Source organism: Mastomys coucha, unplaced genomic scaffold, assembly GCF_008632895.1.
Source record: "Mastomys coucha isolate ucsf_1 unplaced genomic scaffold, UCSF_Mcou_1 pScaffold3, whole genome shotgun sequence".
In the NCBI taxonomy this organism is placed as follows: domain Eukaryota; kingdom Metazoa; phylum Chordata; class Mammalia; order Rodentia; family Muridae; genus Mastomys; species Mastomys coucha.
Window position 1 is genome coordinate 19,342,816 of NW_022196909.1, and position 18,901 is coordinate 19,361,716.

Consider the following 18,901-nt stretch of genomic DNA (forward strand, 5'->3'; position numbering starts at 1 on the left):
CCCCCCCCCCCGCAGTCTTTTCACTATTTATTTTATGACTAGGACATTAGCTTGCTCAGACTGGCTGTGGTTTGCATTGTGTCTAAGCTCCGCCCCACAGTTACCTGCTTGCCCCTCCTCACTTTCTTACTCTCTTCCCCTTCTGTCCCTTCTCTCCTCAACCCCCTCCCCTGTCCCCTGTCTCTTTCCACATGTTCATGGCCAGTCTCTACTCCTCTTCTCTTCTCTTCTCTTCTCTTCTCTTCTCTTTTCTCTCTGCCTCCCTCCTTCCCCCCCTCTGTCTCTCTTTCTCTCTCTTTGCCTTCTCTGTTTCTACTACCCCCTCAACTCCCTTTCCCATGTCCTGAATAAACTCTATTCTATACTATTCTCCTTCTGTGGCTGGCATCTCAGGGGGAAGGGATGCCAAAGTGTGGGCCAGCAGAGGCATCTCCTTTCCCCCACACCATACCGTGCCTCCATCAAACATATCTCTGGCTTCTTTTTCTTTCTTATAAAACACAAAACTTGGGGCTAGAGAGATGGCTGAGCAGTTAAGAGCACTGACTGCTCTCCCAGAGGTCCTGAGTTCAATTCCCAGCAACCACATGGTGGCTCACAATGTAATCTGTAATGGGATCTGATGCCCTCTTCTGGTGTGTCTGAAGGCAACTACAGTATACTCACACACATAGAATAAATAAATCGTTTTTTTTTAAACATGGTTTTAGAGCTTTATTGTAGAAGAGAGAAAGAGAGAGAGAGAGAAGGTAGAAAAGTAGAGGCCTGCCATGGTCACATGGAGAGAGGGGCGAAGGGAGAGGGAGAAGGAGGGCGAGAGGTGAGAGTAAGAGCAAGAGCTTAAGAGCTAAATAAATCTTAAAAAAGTAACCCACAACACTATATCTACTTTAGAGTTTAGTGTGTGTGTGTGTGTGAGACCTCACATAGTACAAGCTGATCTTGAATTCACAATGTAGTCAAGGATGACCTTGGAATCCTGATTCTCCTACTTTATCCCAGCCTCCCTAGTATTATGGACTAAAAACCTCAGCTAAAATAAGTTAGACATTCCTCCCTTAAAAAACAAAGCCCCTCAGAAGAAGCCACGTTGAAGCCAGGCATATTGGCACATGGACTCATAATCTCAGGACTTGCAAGATGGAGGCAGGGAGATAAGGAGTTCAAGGCTATCTTTAGCTATGAGCAATTTGTAAACCAGAATGAGCTACTATGTGAGACCCTAGCTCAGAAAACAAAACGCAACAGAATGGAAGCCATGTGGAATGACTGACTGACTGGTACCATTCTGGCTTGGATAAGTACATTCAATGTTCACAAAACAAACCTCAGTTGATTTCTTCGTGGAAGAAACTGTCACATCCATTTTCAATGAAAGGGTTCCTAAAGTTCATTAGAATCACAGAGAAACCGGAGACCCCTCTCCGATCTAGGTCACCTCCATCTCAGAACTCTGATTGGGAAGTAGCAGGCAGTCTGTTCACCCACGACAGAAAAGGGGACAGTCCCAAGTCCCAGACTATTGATTAGAGAAGGCTTGGAATCCTCAATCAAGAGGTAGAGAAGTTTGGGAAGGGAGACAGCTCTGTACAAAGGGGCTTGAAGATCTTAGCTGTCCGTGGGAAAAGGGCAGAATTGTCCTTCACTGGGGACTTCTTTCTTCTTATTTATTTCATGTGTATGAGTGCTTTACCTGCACGTCCGTATGTGCATATACAGTGTATGCTGTATGTACATATACAGTGTATGCTTGGTGACTGCATAGGGATCAGAAGATTGATGGTTGTGAGCCACGTGCATGCTGGGAACCAAACCCAGGTCGTCTGCAAGAGCAGTCAGTGCTGTTAATTGCTGAGCCATCTGTTAGGAACAGTCACACTGCAGGACCAGGCACACCCCCTATCTGCCTTCAGTGATTCAGTGTCCTCAAAAGCCATCAAATTCGACACATTTCCACTGTCACCAAAGAGTCAAGTTGTGTATCTGTTATAAAAGCTCCAGCCATCACAGTCAGCCCTCAGGCAACCTTGTTCCACTCAGAGGCAGCCTTCTCCACTGCCCAATAAATCTCCGGCAAGTGGGGTCTGTTTCATGGCATGATGTTTATGGCATTCTTAGGCCTACCAATAGCCTCAAAAACCCTAATATCATCTCTCCAGCCCCTCAGTTGGGGACTTTAACAAGCACTATCCCATGCCAAACAACACTCTTTTGAATCTTCTGTGCTGATGTCCTTTTCTGTGGAACAGTTGAATAAATTTTTTTTGCACATATTTTGTTTGTTTGTTTGTTTTGGTTTTGTTTTTTCGAGACAGGGTTTCTCTGTATAGCCCTGGCTGTCCTGGAACTCAGTCTGTAGACCAGGCTGGCCTCGAACTCAGACATCCGCCTGCCTCTGCCTCCCAAGTGCTGGGATTAAAGGCGTGTGCCACCACCGCCCGGGTGCACATCTTTTAAATTCATCATCATTACAGAATGGGGGGAAGGGTCTTGTTTCTCACATCTAAGCATGGCCTTGCCTTTAAGTGTTGCTTGCCCGCTCTTCGCTAAGTAGTTTTCACTTGATTTTTTTTTTTTAAATTTTATGTGTATGAGTACGCTGTAGCTGTACAGATGGGCTTGAGCCATCATGTGGCTGCTGGGAATTGAACTCAGGATGACCCTGCTTGCTCCGGCACAATATACTGTAGCTGTCTTCAGACGCACCAGAAGAGGGCGTCAGATCTCATTACGGGTGGTTGTGAGGCACCATGTGGTTGCTGGGATCCAAACTCAGGAACTTCGGAAGGGCAGTCAGTGCTTACCTGCTGGAGAGATGGCTCAGCCGTTAAAGGCTAGGCTCACAATCCACTTGATTTTTAAGAGGAGGTTCTCCTATACTTAAGCACTTCAAATAGTAAAATTTTACTGTCAACTCAAACGAGAGCTCAATAGCTCTTAATTTTTGACCATCTTAAATATACCACATAATTTTGACCTTATTGGTTAAACTCTGGTCTCCGGCAGTGTTCTTTGACTGGCAAACTTGTTTCCATTTCAAAGTCAGGCTGAGCCCTACATTTGTAAGATTAGAGCACCCACTTTCTAAGGATGTCTGGTTCTTGCCCAGCAGTGATGTGAGTGTCACAGCACTGAAACGAAGCATCTAAGTCCTTCTTTGTTACTTACTGCCTGCTTCCTCCCTCCCCCGCCCCTTTTTTCTTTCTGAGTCTGGGTCTCATGTCACACAGTCTGGCCTAGAACTTATTATGTCGCTAAGGAAACTCTAAAACTTCCTGCCTGCCTCCACATCCCCAGTACAAGCGCTGAAGTTACATGCGTCCTCCCCAACACCCAGCCCAGGGATGCTAAGGAAGCATTCTAACAACCAACACACCCTCCCCGCCCTGTAACCTCTACTCTTACCTGTGTGTGTGTCAAATTCCTGCTTAGGCTTCAATCACAAGTCTCCAAGTGACTGGGACAGGGCATTAATTAGGTAGGCAGAAACATCATTTTTACTTCCCGTAAGTAATTGGCAGCCCTGACTCACGGGAAGAGCTATCTATTTAGGGATACTAAACAACAGGACAACCCTGTAGCTGTTGTCAGCAGACATGAAACTGAGTCCTCACAGACCAGGACAGCGGGAGCTTCCTATCTTTAGTGCATCCCCTGTCTGCTACATCCGTAGCTGGAAAGGAAACCCTTTTTCTGTGCCTGAATAAAACAGAGCTGTGCTATCAACTGCCTGCTCCAGGCCAACCTGGAATGCATGCTTTGGCATCTGTACACAGCTCTTCTCCTCAGCCTGCCCTATCCTTGCATCTCAAGGCAGCGAGTGCAGAACTAGAAACCGTCCCAGCTCCTTTCTGGTGGGTATGTGGTTTAGATTTTGGAGCTAAATGACTAAGTCACTAGCTGTTTTATGGGTGAAGGGGTCCCCTGAACAACAACTTCCTTCCCCCTCTATAGCCAGTGTCAATGGAAAAACACACACAGGCACCAAATCAAAACCTACCTCCTCTGAGGCCTGTCGCAAATTAAAAGAACAAGAGAAACGCCTCCTCAAACCCCACATTAGCCCCACAGAGCCCCTTCTGAGCTACATATAATTTTCAGGACAGATAAGAACATGCCCGGTAGGGCTCAGTGGCTTTCCCTGAGAACACCACTGGCAAGGCTAGTCACTTGGCGCACTGTCAGCTGCCAGGGAAGCGGTACCCAGCATGGTCCAGCTTTGTGCTGAAGAGTGCGCTGATGACACAATCACTAGAAATACTGAAGCTGCACTTCGATTTCGGCCCATTTCTCATTTTGGTTTTCAATGCAGTCAAATAGCGGGGGTTTGTCCCAGCTCGCTAATTGCAGCGAGGTCATTGTGCGAAATTATAGAATTTCCAGAGCCATTTTCTTGGAAAAAGAGAATTAGCATGAAAAAAGAGACAGCCCTGGGTTGTGCCATTAAAACCATAGTCACGGAACAAAGTAAGCCGGTGCCCCTGGTGAAATTTTGGTCTCTGGTTCGCAGACAAAAATCAGTTAACACACTGACAAATGAGACAGACAGATTCCTAGACAAAGGTGCAGCTTTCTGTCCCTGGGGTTCAGGGACACAAGAGTGAAGACTTGACATCCAGATCAGCACAGCACCCTACCAAGCCATCCTTTACAAAGGGTGGCAATTGAATCAGTGTTTCCAGGGAAATACCCCCCCCCCCCGTGGCTATGGTTATGCTAATGAATACCATAGGGGAACATTTGGGCAAATCCAGCCTTTTTATACACTGGAAATTCCTTTCAAGGTTCCATGTTTTTTACTTCCAAAAGCTTAAGAATTTTACTATTTACTCCTGTGGGTCCTAGAGGAGAGCTATTTGTTTCTTTTTCTTTCTTTTCTTCCCCCTGCCCCGCCCCACACCCCCAGGGTTTCTCCAGTCCTGGAATTCACTCTGTAGACCAGGCTGGCCTTGAACTCAGAAATCTGCCTGCTCCTGCCTCCCAAGGGCTGGGATTAAAGGCATGAGCCATCACTGCCCTACAGCTTCTGAGTTTTTGTTTTCTCTCTTTAGAATTAAAGCCAAAACTTAAGAATCATAATGACAAGATGCTATTGGCATATGCTAAATACCCACCATCCAGGTAAATAGAGATCTTATGCGTGCTCTCTTACTCCTGCTTCTCTCCCTTGCCTCTTGCCCCTTTGTTCCCCCTCTTTCCACATGGTCATGGCCGGCCCCTACTTCTCTACCCTCTCCTTCTCTCTGCCTTTCTCTGCTTCTGCTACCCCCTTAACTCCCCTCCCCATGCCCTAAATAAACTCCATTCTATATATTAAAAAAAAAAGAAAGAAAGAAATCTTATGTGTTAAAAAAAAAACAAACAAACCATAGTTCCTACTTTTTCCATTTATCTTGTTTTTAGTTCCGTATAAATAGTAACAGTTAATGTAAATGTACTTTTAAGTCATTGATAATAGTTAAAAATATATGCTGGGGGGTTGGAGATGCAGGAAATGGAGACCGATCTTTGAACTTCTTGATTTCCTATGGCTCAAAGCACAGAGCAAAACAGGAATCCTCCAGCTGAGGATGGTTTCCTCCCACCACAGACCACCCTGGCTTCTCAGAGTAATCCTACCAGCAAGCTCGGTGACTCATTTCTCCAGCAACCTCCGTTTGGTCCCAGGATGTCCTTGTGAAGAGTCCCATTGAAGTGCCCATTTCCTCCAGCAAGAGACACACATGAGTCACAAGCTGGGGGTGTAACACACAAGGCCAGAGCTCAGATGGCCTTTGTCACACTGAACTGAGATGGTATGGTGCTTAAGTAAGATTAGCACACTTCCGAAGGTCAACTGTTCATTGGAACCCTAAGGAACTTTAAGCAAGTTCCTTGAGTTTCCTCCGTGAGCTTCCTTACGCACAGAGATTAGTAACAGAATCCATGTTATAGTGTCATTCTGAGGAGAGAATCCGGAACAAGCAGGTTCTGAGTCCTGTACTCGTACATCTAGATGCTGGGTCACATGGATCTCCAACCCAGTTTCACAGATTCCCACACGGAAAGTGAAGAGAAAACCAAGCTTTTGAGTTTCCAACAGGGATAAGCTGCTGAGATGCCTCCTGTTTGAACATCTCAAAATCCAGAGTTCTCTCTGCCTGTCTTTCCCCTCCTCCCTCCATCTCCGTCTCCCTATCTTCAAGGAGACTCCTCCAGCCTCTCATCCTCTAAGACTGGCGAACTCACGGGAACTGTTCGCAAATAAACCTGCTTTTATACTTCTAATCTGGCTCGAATTGGCCTATTACACTGGTGGAAAAACCTATTACAAGTTTCTCTTAAATGAGGATATCTGCAGACAGTAGGGTCCAGATGTGATTCCTCCTTTGGAGTGAATAAAGTGACATTCGAATTTCTCCTCTGTAAGAAGTCAGCTTTAGACATTTGCTGAAAAGTCAAACTACATGTAAACATTGTTTGAGCATCTGGAATGGCGAGGCTATGCTAAACATTCAAGGATAAGAAAAGATGGATAAAGGGCACCCCTCCGCTCAAAGACATCCACTCCCCAACACCTCTGGTAAAGGTGAGATAATTGTCCAAATCTGAAATAGGTGTTCTGCTCAAGATTCAGCGCACAGCATGGAGGGAAGGACTAGAGCTGCAGGATATCAGAGATCTTTCTAGAACTCTAGAACAGGTGATCCTTGGCTGGGAATTTGATAGGTGTCAGGTGTGTGTGTGTGTGTGTGTGTGTGTGTGTGTGTGTGTGTGTGTGTGTGTGTGTGTGTGTTAAAAGGAACAGGAATAGGAAAGCCAGGGGAAGAGATAACAACAAATATAAAGGTCACAAAGCTGTACGAAGTGATAGAGTGTCTTGGTTATGAAAGGGGATTACTGAGTTTGAGGAGGCTGATCACAAAAGGATGGCCTTGGCTTGGCAAGCAGTTTCAGGAAGGACAGACTGCAGGAGACAGGTAGCCAGCTCTCCACTCTGCAACAAGTTCCTCATTCCCAAGCCCTTAAATCCCAGCCCTATAAAGGGTTCAAGGCGGCTCTTACCTAGGCAGATCCTTAAGTTTCCTCCACCCATGCTTGCTGCCCCTTCCTGTGTCCACTAATAATCACAGTCTTGTCTGTTGAAGGTTGGACTCTTATCTCTTTCTGCCTTGTCTTTTTACACTGCCTCAGAAATCTAACATGATGCATTTAGGGGGAAAACCATAGGGACCGGGATAGAGGTGGGGTTTGGAGATAAGGCCACATAGAGGAGCGGAGAGTAAAAAGCCTGAATTCCACACTACCATGTTTCTTCAGCTTCTAGAACACAATGATTGATTAATTGATTGATTGATTTTTAGGTTTTGAGACAGGGTTTCTCTGTGTAGCGCTGGCTATCCTGGAACTCAGTCTATAGACCAGGCTGGCCTGGAATTCAGAAATCTATCTGCATCTGCCTCCCAAGTGTTGTTGGCATTAAAGATGTATGCCACCATACTTTGCACAAAACACAACAACTTTTAAAATAAAAAAAAAAAATATTGCCGGGCGGTGGTGGCACACGCCTTTAATCCCAGCACTTGGGAGGCAGAGGCAGGCGGATTTCTGAGTTTGAGGCCAGCCTGGTCTACAGACTGAGTTCCAGGATAGCCAGGACTATATAGAGAAACCCTGTCTCGAAAAACCAAAACCAAAACCAAAAAACAAAAAATATTTAACACTACTTGAATGGCTTAGAAAACAGTGGGAGTTTGCAAGGAAAGAGGCGAGTCAATTAGTTTTTCAAGAATAAATACAGGTTGATTCTCTTTTTTTAAGATTTATTTTATTTATTTTATGTGTATGAGTAAACTGCAGCTCTACAGATGGCCATGAGCCATCATGTGTGCGACTACTGGGAATGAAACTCAGGACCTCTGCTGCCCCGCTCGCTCTGGCGAAATTCACTGTAGCTGTCTTCAGACACACCAGAGGAGGGCGTCGGATCTCATTATGGGTGGTTGTGAGCCACCATGTGGTTGCTGGTATCGGAACTCAGGACCTTCAGAAGAGCAGTCAGTGCTCTTACCCGCTGAGCCATCTCGCCAGCCCAGGCTGAACCTCTTGTAAGTGTTTGGGACCAAGTGTCTGGGGCTGGGAAGGCATCTGCATCCTAGTATTTGCCTGGGTTGTTCACTCACTCCTCCCGTATGTTTCAAAGTAAATGTATTCATTCCCAGAACTGGCTCTGCTATCTGAATTGAGTCTCTACTGTTTTATAAGCATAAATAAATATAGGATGAGGTGTTTTTCTAAAGCCTTCTTCTAAAAAGCCTTCCCCTTCCATCTCCACAGTTCTATTTGAATAATAACACAAACTGGTTATTGGAAGAAACCTTGTGTGAAATACTCCCAGAACTGGTAGTTTTGAATAGGAAAAATAAATCCCAATTGGAAAAGACATTGAAAGGGGAGGCAAAGAAAGGTGATGCTGACACCATAAATCACAATTTGGAGGCATATGCCACTCACAGACCCTGATGTTGAAAAGAGCTATAAAGGTGTCTCCTAATGATTACAATCTATTGATTTATTTACTTTTTCTATGTACTTGCTTTTTGAGACAAGGTTTTATAGTCCAGAATGGCCTCAATCTCCCTTTGTACGTGAGGATGACCTTGATCTCCAAGTCTGCTGCCTCTGCTTCAAATCCTAGGGTTAAGAGCTCACACAAGACACCAAGAAGGACTACTTTAGAAAGCAAGACTGGTTAGCATTTTGCCTAAGCCCCGCCCCACAGTTACCTGGCAACAGCCAGGAATGGCTGACTCACTATAAAAGGGGCCGCTTGCCTTCTCCTCTCCTGCTCTGTCCTCTTGTTCCTTTCCCACTCCTCTCCCTATCCCTGCCTCTTCACTCTTCACGCGCTCATGGCCCGCCTCTACTTCTTTACTCCTCTCCCCTGCTCTCTCGTTCTTTCTCTCTGTCTCTCTGACTTTCTGTCTCTACTACCCTCTTAACTCTCCTCCCTATGCCCCAAATAAACTCTATCCTATACTATATTGTCTTAGGGTTTTACTGCTGTGAACAGACACCATGACCAAGGCAACTCTAATAAGGACAACATTTAATTGAGGTTGGCTTACAGGCTCAGAGATTCAGTCCATTATCATCAAGGTGGGAGCATGGCAGCATCTAGGCAGGCATGGTACAGGAAGAGTTGAGAGTTCTACATCTTCATCTGAAAGCTGCTAAGACTGACTTCCAGGTAGCCAGGATGAGGGTCTTAAAGCCCACCACACCTACAGTGACACACCTACTCCAACAAGATCACACCTACTCCAACAAGGCCACACCTTCTAATAGTGCCACTCCCTGGGCCGAGCATATAAAAACCATCACATATACCATCCTGTGGCTGGTCCCTCAGGGGGAAAGGAGGCCTCAGCATATGCCCTCAGAGGTACCCCCTTTCCCCACACCAAACCACACATCCACCTAAACACATCCCCGCTCTCCTTATCTTTTTATAAGCACATCAGTACTATGCCAAATGTGGTGGCGCTTGAATGTAAGAACTGGGGAGACTGACGCAGTAGGATTGCTGAGTTCAAACCCAGCTTGGGCTTACACAGTTAATTCCAGGCTAGCTTGAGTCACAGTGAGACTCTGTCTCAAGACAGACAGCGATGGATAAAAATGCAGTTTCTGAATTTAATCACAAGGGACATCAAAGCAACCTAAATTCACAGGCACTTGTACAAAATAACTGGGCAGCACTAGTCGAACCGCACAAAAGACAAACACAGGCCGAGGAACTATCCTTGATTATAGGAGACCAGGCGGCCACAGCAGCTAAACGGTCCCCAATCTAGATGAGAAAGGGGACATTATCCATCATTTTTCCATCCTTCCTCTTCAGACAGGGTCTCACTATATAAGTCTGAATGGACTGGAACTGGTCATGAAGACCAGGCAGCCTTATTTCTCATTTTTTTTTTTTTATCACAGCTGATTCTTCAGCACCAGCTGACCAGTATCGATTAACCCAGCAAAGCAAAGGTTCGCCTTAGTGGGTGTGGTCTCTTGGCTCACAGAGCTCTGCCTGGTCTCTGCTTCTGAGTGCTGGGATTAACCACATACAGCACCATACCTGGTTTGTCCTCATGTCAATTGTTACAATTTTTTACTATTTCAAAGGCATTTGAAAGGGTCAGTCTCTTAACACAGCAACATACACACAATACTGTGCTAGTTTGGTATTCTGTCAACTTGACACAGCCACATTTATCTAAGAGGTGGGAACCATTTCTCAGATAGAAAAAAAAATGTCAACATAAAACTGACTTGTAGAAGCCAGGCAGTGGTGTTGCATGCCTTTAATCCCAGCACTTGAGAGGCAAAGACAGGAAGATCTCTATGAGTTCGAGGCCAGCATGGTCTACAAAGCAAGTTCCAGGATAGCCGAGGCTACACAAAGAAACCCAATCTCAAAAACAACAACAAAAACTGACTTGTAGAAAATTCTGTGGGAAGCCAGGCGGTGGTGGCACATGCCTTTAATCCCAGCACTTGGAGGCAGAGGAGGCGGATTTCTGAGTTCCAGGACAGCCTGGTCTACAGGGTGAATTCCAGGACAGCCAGGGCTACACAGAGAAACCCTGTCTCAAAAAAAAAAAAAAAAAAAGTTCTGTGGGGACATTTTCTAATTAGTAGTTGATGTGTAAGGACCCAGCCCATTTTCAATGGTGACACCCATGGCCAGATGGTCCTGTTATGTATAAAAACTAGGCTAAGCAAGCCAGTTCCTGTCTTGGCTTCCTGCCCTGACTTCTTGGAGTGAGGGAGTATGACCTGAGAATTGTAAGTGGAAATAAACCCTTTCTTCCTTATACTGCTTTTGGTCATGTTTTTTAATCACATCAATAGAAAGCCCAAGACAGGGTTAGTACGGAGGGATACTGCTGTGACAGACCAACCATGCTTCGGGGAGAACTATGGAAGAACTTCAGAACACTGGATTGGAAAAGCCATGGAGTCTTCATAGCTTAATGAGCTTAGAAGACAAGAATATTTAGAGATATGCAGGTGATAGACCCCTGGCTTGGGAAGTTTTAGAAGGAAGTTTGAAAGTACCTATCTATCAAAGTCTCTATCAAGGCCATTCGATATTAAATTAATATTCTGAGTCCGGTCAGCGGGGATGGAAGAACTGTCTGTGACATGCAAGGGACAACAACCACTAAAGTGAAAGTTTGCTTTGGCGGGATAATTGGTACTGATCAGCTGCTGCTGAAGAATAAGCCAGGGTGGCCCACGCCTTTAATCCCAGCACTTGGGAGGCAGAGGCAGGTGGATTTCCGAGTTCCAGGCCAGCCTGGTGTACAGAGTGAGTTCTAGGACAGCCAGGGCTACACAGAGAAACCCCCTTCTGGGGGAGGTGGGGGGGCGGGAGGTGGGGGTGAAGCCTTTGAGTAATGTTTCCTCTGGGCCAGACTACAGAAGCTGAGGTCCAGAGGCAGCCATGACTGTACCCTGTGCTGGCAGCGTAACTTCTAATGTACAGAGAGTTTTCCAGGTGGTACTGGTTTTAAAGGCATGAAGGAGTCATGAAGAGAAGTTGAGGCTTGGCATCATGAGGTAAGAGTTCCTGAAGGGAGTCTAAGAGAGGCTATTAATGAAGGGACAGCCCAGTGTCAAGAGAGACCCAGAATCTGAGCTACCAGTACCATGGAATGGACCATCAAGAACAGCAGATCACAAAGAGCAGCTGTGTAGTAGTGTGAGCTTGAGCCTAGGAGACAAGGCTCAGCTATGTGTGCTGCAGAGAGTGGGGCAGGAGAAGTGGCCCAGGCCCTTTGGAGACCAGAGGAGGGTGACTGGGTGGTGGGCATCAAGCAATTTCCTCTTTACACTGTTGGACTTCGGTTTTGATTTGATTTGATTGAGACTATGAACTCTTGAAATAAGGGTATTTAACCTAGTTTTTATTTGTTTTATAAGAATGTAAAGAGAATTTTGGTTTCTTAAAAAACAAAACAAAACAAAACAAAAAAACATACAAATAAGAATGTTTTCATTTTAATCCCAGGTATGGGATATGAGGCTGCTTCAGACTGTCCAGAGCAGTTGACTAGAAGGGGTGTGATTTTGCCCAGTGGCAGAGAGTTTGTGCAGTTGGGTGGTATTTAGAATTCTGAGAGCTTTTTACAGGGTATCTAAATGCTAGGGCCCCCAGAGGCGGTGTATGTGTGTGGGAGATGTTGTTGGCTTTTGTTGGATGTTGTTGGTCTGTGAGTCCAAGTCCACTCCACCGTGGGACAAGGCCTCTTGGGGAGTCTGAAGTCTGGGAATGTGACTCTGCTTATTCCATGCAGCAGCCAGGGCGGTGCTAGGCTACAGGGAAGCGCCAAGACACAGCTCCAGGGGTGTAGGAAAACGCAGTCTTAGGGGTGGGAAAGCTGGAGCTGGTTCGGTGGTCCCCAGGCTTGTGACAAGGCCAGGGCTGTGGGGTTCTCAGACTCTTGGAATCCAGGTGCCGCTGGGAGTCAAGAAGAGCAGAAAATGGAGTTGTGGACTGAGGGCTGGGGACAGCATCTAACCAGGGGATGGGGAATGGGGGTGGGGGAGGGGGGAGAAAGCAGAGCGCTTAGCGGTAGATTATTGTCCTTAGCTTGGCAGAGGCAGGCTTGGTGGTGGTTGTGGCTGGGAGCACAGAGAGACCTTCTACGGGATCTGTAGTCGAATGCCTTTTCCATGGCTCCGCATGGTGTTCATGACAGAAAATGGATGTGTAACGTACCCTACCTACTTCTCACGGTGGACCTGAGATTAAATACCTTTTGTAGGGCGGACTGTCTGGGAAGGGAAGCTTATTGGCTAAGTCCTCTGGGCCTCTAGGTAACTCATTAGCATAGCGAACTCAGTTTTGGGTCTATGTGACCATAGGATACGTTTCTTTCTTTTTTGGTTTTTCGAGACAGGGTTTCTCTGTATAGCCCTGGCTGTCCTGGAACTCACTCTGTAGACCAGGCTGGCCTCGAACTCAGAAATCCACCTGCCTCTGCCTCCCAAGTGCTGGGATTAAAAGCGTGCACCACCACCACCCGGCTGGTTTCTGTGAGGAGCACGGCCCAAGTTCCAAGTCAGGAGTCTGGCAGGGGGTGGGGAGTTGTCTAAGTCTCAGGGGTGTGCCCTCGAGTGTTCCGGTCTCAATCTGCTCTACCTTACCCAACTTCCTGGCATGGTTTTACATCCCACCTTGGTCAAGGTTTGTTAAGTACTCATGTGCAAAGAAACAAGAATAATTAGATACCCTGAAGGTGGAGATCAAATTTGCCCCAAGGAACTCAATGCTTTTAATCAGCAGGAAGTAGTTTAATGATGTCACCCGCCTTCCCAACTCCTGACTTTATTCAGGGATCTCTTTCCTTTCCTTTCTATCATTTTTTATTTCTCTTACTTAATGTTAAAGGGTTGAAAGAGTGGAAGGAAAAGTGTTTATCTGTGTACCATGTACACACCTGGTAATGCCTGAGGAGGCCAAAAGAAGGAGTCAGATCTCCTGGAACTAGAATTATGGATGGTTATGAACCACCCTGTGGCTTCTGGGAATTGGGGAATTGAACTGATGTCTTAACTGAGACATCTCTCCAGCACCAGACTTTGGATATTTTAGAGAGACTTTGAACTTTTAAAGAGACTTTGAATTTTTTTTTTCTTTAAAAAGAGTCAACTTTTAAAGTATTTAAAATTTTAAAGACTAGGATTTTTAAACATTGGAATGTTTTATATTTTTAGGGACGAATGGGAAGGGAAAGGTTATAACTGAACAGTGATGCATTTGTTTGTTGTCAGGGAGAAAGGAGGACAGCTGTCATGGTGTTTTATCACAGCAATGGAAACCCAAACAAACTGATGACATCGTCATAACACAGAACAAACTCCGCCCCACCTCGTCGGCCTTTTAACAGCAACAGTCTCCAGTGTGTACCTGCACAATTCCTATAAGATGGAGGAGGTGTATTCACACTTACTGACAGTTCATCTTGTTGCAAAGAACATGGCGACCCTGCCAACTCTGTGCGTGTGTCTGTGTGTGTGTCTGTGTGTGCGCATACACACATGTGCATGTTGCATTCCTGAGTGTAAGAGGTGGAGAGTTTAGAAGCCAGAGGTTGATATGGAGATGTCATTCCTTGATCACTTTTACACCTCCCTTTGAGACGGGGCCTGAACCTGAAGTTCATCGAGTTATACAGGGTGGCCATCAAGTTCCCCAGGACCCACCGTCTCCACCATGCTGGGGTTACAGGCACTTGCCTCCATACCTGCCTTTTACAATGGGTTCTGGGGATCCAAACTCAGGCCTATAAATTGCTTGTGCAGCAATTACTTTACCTACCAAGCCACCTCCTCAACCTCCTAAAGAATGTTCAAAAATGCCCAAAGTATGACTCAAGCCGTGAACCATCAAAAGTTAACTGCCCGCTAATGAAACTTGATCAGCTTGAGCACACTGAAAATAGCTAACGTGAGCATATCCCAAGAATGTGGACTCTTGGCATAGTTGGCTAACACTCATGCCAGAAAATGTTCCTCTTTTCAAAACATTAACCCTACATCCAAAATACCAACAACTCTAAGTCATAATGTCCATTACCAGTGGGTTTTAACAATTAGTTGGTCATTGAAAAGTGCTGAATGGTATGAACTCAAAGAACCCAGCCGTTTCAGTCACACACAAACCTGTTAGAGTTGACGTCGTTCAGAACTGCAGGAGTCATTCCAGAACATGTGGTCCCTACTGGATGCACTTCTGAGGGCATTCTCTAACACAGCTATGGGTCTCTGGGACCCTGTGGCCACACAGCTGCAGAAGCCCTGAATCTTCCCTGGGATGGAGCTACAGGACAAAGAACTGGTCCTTGCCTAGGCTCAGGTTACAAGAGGACAAAGTGTTTCCACCTTCTCTTTCTGCATTCCCAGGGGGAATTCAAACTGACCTGCAGTCTATTTAAACTCAGTTAAGGAATATGTCTGGCTAGTGGTTTCCATCAAAGGGAATCTTTTTTCGAGACAGGGTTTCTCTGTGTAGCCCTGGCTGTCCTGGAACTCACTCTGTAGACCAGGCTGGCCTCGAACTCAGAAATTCACCTGCCTCTGCCTCCCAAGTGCTGGGATTAAAGACATGCGCCACCAACGCCTGGCACATCATCAAAGGGAATCTTTTTTTTCCGAGACAGGGTTTCTCTGTGTAGCCCTGGCTGTCCTGGAACTCACTCTGTAGACCAGGGTGGCCTTGAACTCTGCCTCTCAAGTGCTAGGATTAAAGGTGTGTGCCACCACCGCCCGGCACATCATCAAAGGGAATCTTTAAAGCAGCCACAGAAGAACACTGAACATTGTTAAACCTGTTATCTTAAGACTGCTAACTAAATTACTACTTATTCCTTGTGTTTTAGGCGTAATCGCTGTACAGCATCCAGCTCTGAAGACAGGGCTCACGCAGCACGAGGCAGCCTTGAACTGGGTATGAACTGAAGGATGGCCGGATCCTATTGCCTCACCTCCCAAGTTCTAGATTACAGACCCGGGCTGCTCTACTCCCCACCCCACACCTCCCATTCACTGGCTTTGTTTGAATGGTAGAGGGAAGAACAATAGCTAACTGTGTCTTTGAGCCACAAAAATATAGAAACAGATTTTTCTCTCAGCCCTTAATGATCCAATTGTGTAGTCTTGATCATGCTACCAAATCTCAGTGTGAATCCGAGTTACTCAAGGATGCTTGTGTGCATTGTGGAGAATGTGTCAGGGCTGCTTATGCCCAACATACTGAATATGCTCATTTTTATGAACACAAATCCTGTTTGTAAAAGACAAATACAACCTTATAAAGAAAAAAAACTTTAAAGAGTAGTAATTATCTTTTATCACTATGCCAAATCAAAATTCAGTACCCATTTCTCAGTAAAGAACCCACATCTTAAAAAAATTTAAAAAATCCTACGGGTAGAGATGTAGCTCACTTGATAAAGTGCTTACCCAGCATGCATGAATCCCTGGATTTGATCCCTAATACCAAATAACCCAGGCACAGTGGTTCATGCCTAGAACCCCAGTGCTCCACAGCCAATGAAATGGATGAATTATCCTTGACTACAATAAATTAAAGGCCAGCCTGGACTACAGGAGATCCTGTCTCAAAAAAAGAAAAAAAAAAAAAAGGCATCTAAACATGTAGATGACAAGATTTGTTCAAGATTTGTTTGTCTTTGGTTTCCAATTATCTAACTCCAAGGTGTCTCCGGGGATTTAGAATCAAAAGGCCACCATGATGGTGTGTGGGGAGCCGCAGCTGCCACCCTACATATATATTGAACACCTGGTCTCCGGCCAGAGCAGAGAGCATTGATAAAAAAGCCCTTAGTTGGAAAAGCTGTGTGCCTCCAGTTTATGATGCAAGCTGGCATGATTTTCCCACAGCCTATTGTGCTTTGCCACGTAGCCGATGCTGATTGGGACCAGGGAAAGTATTTACCCCACAAGGTCTGGGGGCTGGAGGATAATTAGGAGTAAGTATGTAAGGAATAGTAAGTAAGATATATAGAGATAGGAGTAAGTATGTAGGGAATAGAAGTAAGATGTAGGAATAGAAAGATAGAAGTAGTAAGATGTAAAGATGTAAATAGTAAAATAGAAGAAGTAAGATAGAAATAAGTAAGATGTAAGAACCAAGATTACAAGGATCCTGATTAAACTGCATGGAGAAGAGCTCGTTGTTTGCCTCCTTATTTCCGCTGGATGGAAAGGCAGCCGACAATGGTGGATTGGCTACTCTGCTGTGGCTGTGATGGCTGACAGAAGCAACTTAAAGGAGAAAGGGTTGCTTTTCACTCACAGTTCAGGCTAAGTCTAGTGGCAGGCAGCTGGTCACATAGCATCCACCGTCTGGAATCAGACCATGATAAATGCTCACACTTGCTTCTTTTTTTTTTTTTAAATTCCGTGTGTAGTTTGGTGAATTTTCCCACCACGAGGTAATTTTCATGCCCAGAAGTCTGTCATCAAGGTGATCTATATTCTGTAAACGCTGACCACCATCAATATTACCCACCAATGAGGACTATCTCAGGCATAATCAGAATACCATAGCACAAGAAACTGAATTTCAAAGGTTATTTAGAAAAGCTCCCGTTATGCAGTGGTCCCTTCTCCTGACTTAGGTCTTAGCTGAGAGAGAGTTCCTTCTTGCTTCCTCTGTGTCCCTGCTCAGATGTTTGGATACTGGAAGGGCCCACCCGACAACCCCATTGACATTATCATAAAACAGGCTCCTCCTGCCACATGATTCCTTCTTTGTCCGTTCTCACACCCTGTCCTGTCATGTTATAAATCCAGTTGTCTTCTCCCGGGGCGGGGTGTGTGTGTGTGTGTGTGTGTGTGTGTGTGTGTGTGTGTGTGTGAGGTAATCTCCATGAGAGGAATTTTTGCTTGTTCACAGATTATAACCCAGGTCTTCACAGAATGTCTAGATCACAGTCGCTACTCACCTAGTACTGGCCAGATAGAGGAGTGTGCATGTTTTAGCCAAACGCCACATTCCTGACTCAGTTCCCAACGTAAGCGAATCTTCTGAGACACGTGGGGCAGACATAGAGTTTATGTTCCAGCTTTCTGAGCAAGTGCATCTAAGTTAGCCTGTATGCAAGTTACCCTGAGAGTTTACACAAACCAAGGTTCTCTTAAAGACTGCCAGGCTGTGCTGCTAACCCAGCACGCGGCCTGCCTTCCTCCCATCTCAGTTCTTCCATGCTTACAGATCCCCACGCCCCTTCCTTACCATACTGATCTGTCTCACTGCTGAAGAGGAGGAAGTCAGAAGCGCAGGTCTTGGACTCAATGTTCAAATCTCCCAACCTCAGAATAAGTCTCTTCCCCTTCGGGACTGTGATGATCTTTTCGCACACAGTGTGATTGGGGTACGTCCCTGGATAATTCTTAGATGTCATGGTGCCACTGTCCTGGGAGGTCACTATGTGCCCACAGCCATCACCTGGTAAAGAAGAAAGAACAGAAGATGTAATTGGCTCCTACCGAGGATCCAATCCTCTACACGCTTTGTCTATAGCTTTGTCTATAGCTTGTTATTTTGTTAATTAGTTTGGTTGGTTGGTTTGGTTTGGTTTTCCTGAGAGAAGGAAGAGCTAAACAACAAGGCCCGAGCATGAATCATGCACTGTATCTCGTTTGAAGATATTTCATCTTTGGTCACCCCCCCCCCCCCCCCCCCCGTTTCATCTAGTGAACTTGGTGGGTCTCATGCTCTGAATTAGATGCAGACTTTAAGAAACACACAATTTGCCGGGCGGTGGTGGTGCATGCCTTTAATCCCAGCACTTGGGAGGCAGAGACATGCGGATTTCTAAGTTCAAGGCCAGCCTGGTCTACAGAATGAGTTCTAGGACAGTTAGAACTACACAGAGAAACCCTGTCTCAACCCACCCCCACCCCCCCAAAAAAGAAACACAATTTGTTTTTCTGGCTGTCTACCACTGTTCTTTTGCTACACATGTGTCAAGCAACTCTAGAGTCAATGAATAATAATTTATAACTTACTTCAGAGTGATGGTGATGCGTGAAAGATGCTCCTGATAGAACTTATACTAACACAGACACGCTAGATACAGTCCTAACTACTGTGGAATCATACAAAACCAGCAAGGGCTGCTTCATGGAACTTGAATCCTTATATGATAACTGTAATTCTAGGTGACACGTGCTGTCTCAAGAAGGCTAAACACAGAGCTGGGCAGTGGTGGTGCAAGCCTTTAGTCCCAGCACTTGGGGGGCAGAGGCAGGCAGATTTCTGAGTTCAAGGCCAGCCTGATCTATAGAGTGAGTTCCAGGACAGCCAGAGCTATACAGAGAAACCCTG

The 18,901-nt window shown here is 45.7% G+C and overlaps 1 protein-coding gene across 1 annotated transcript in view; it reads right to left on the bottom strand.

Moving 5' to 3' along the window:
• Positions 1 to 18,901, bottom strand: part of Dcbld1 (discoidin, CUB and LCCL domain containing 1) — a 63,146-nt gene that overhangs the window by 39,806 nt on the left and 4,439 nt on the right. Inside the window, exon 2 of the mRNA XM_031348753.1 lies at positions 17,807 to 18,019. Coding sequence (XP_031204613.1) covers positions 17,807 to 18,019 — 213 coding nt within the window. The remainder of the gene's footprint in view (positions 1 to 17,806; positions 18,020 to 18,901) is intronic.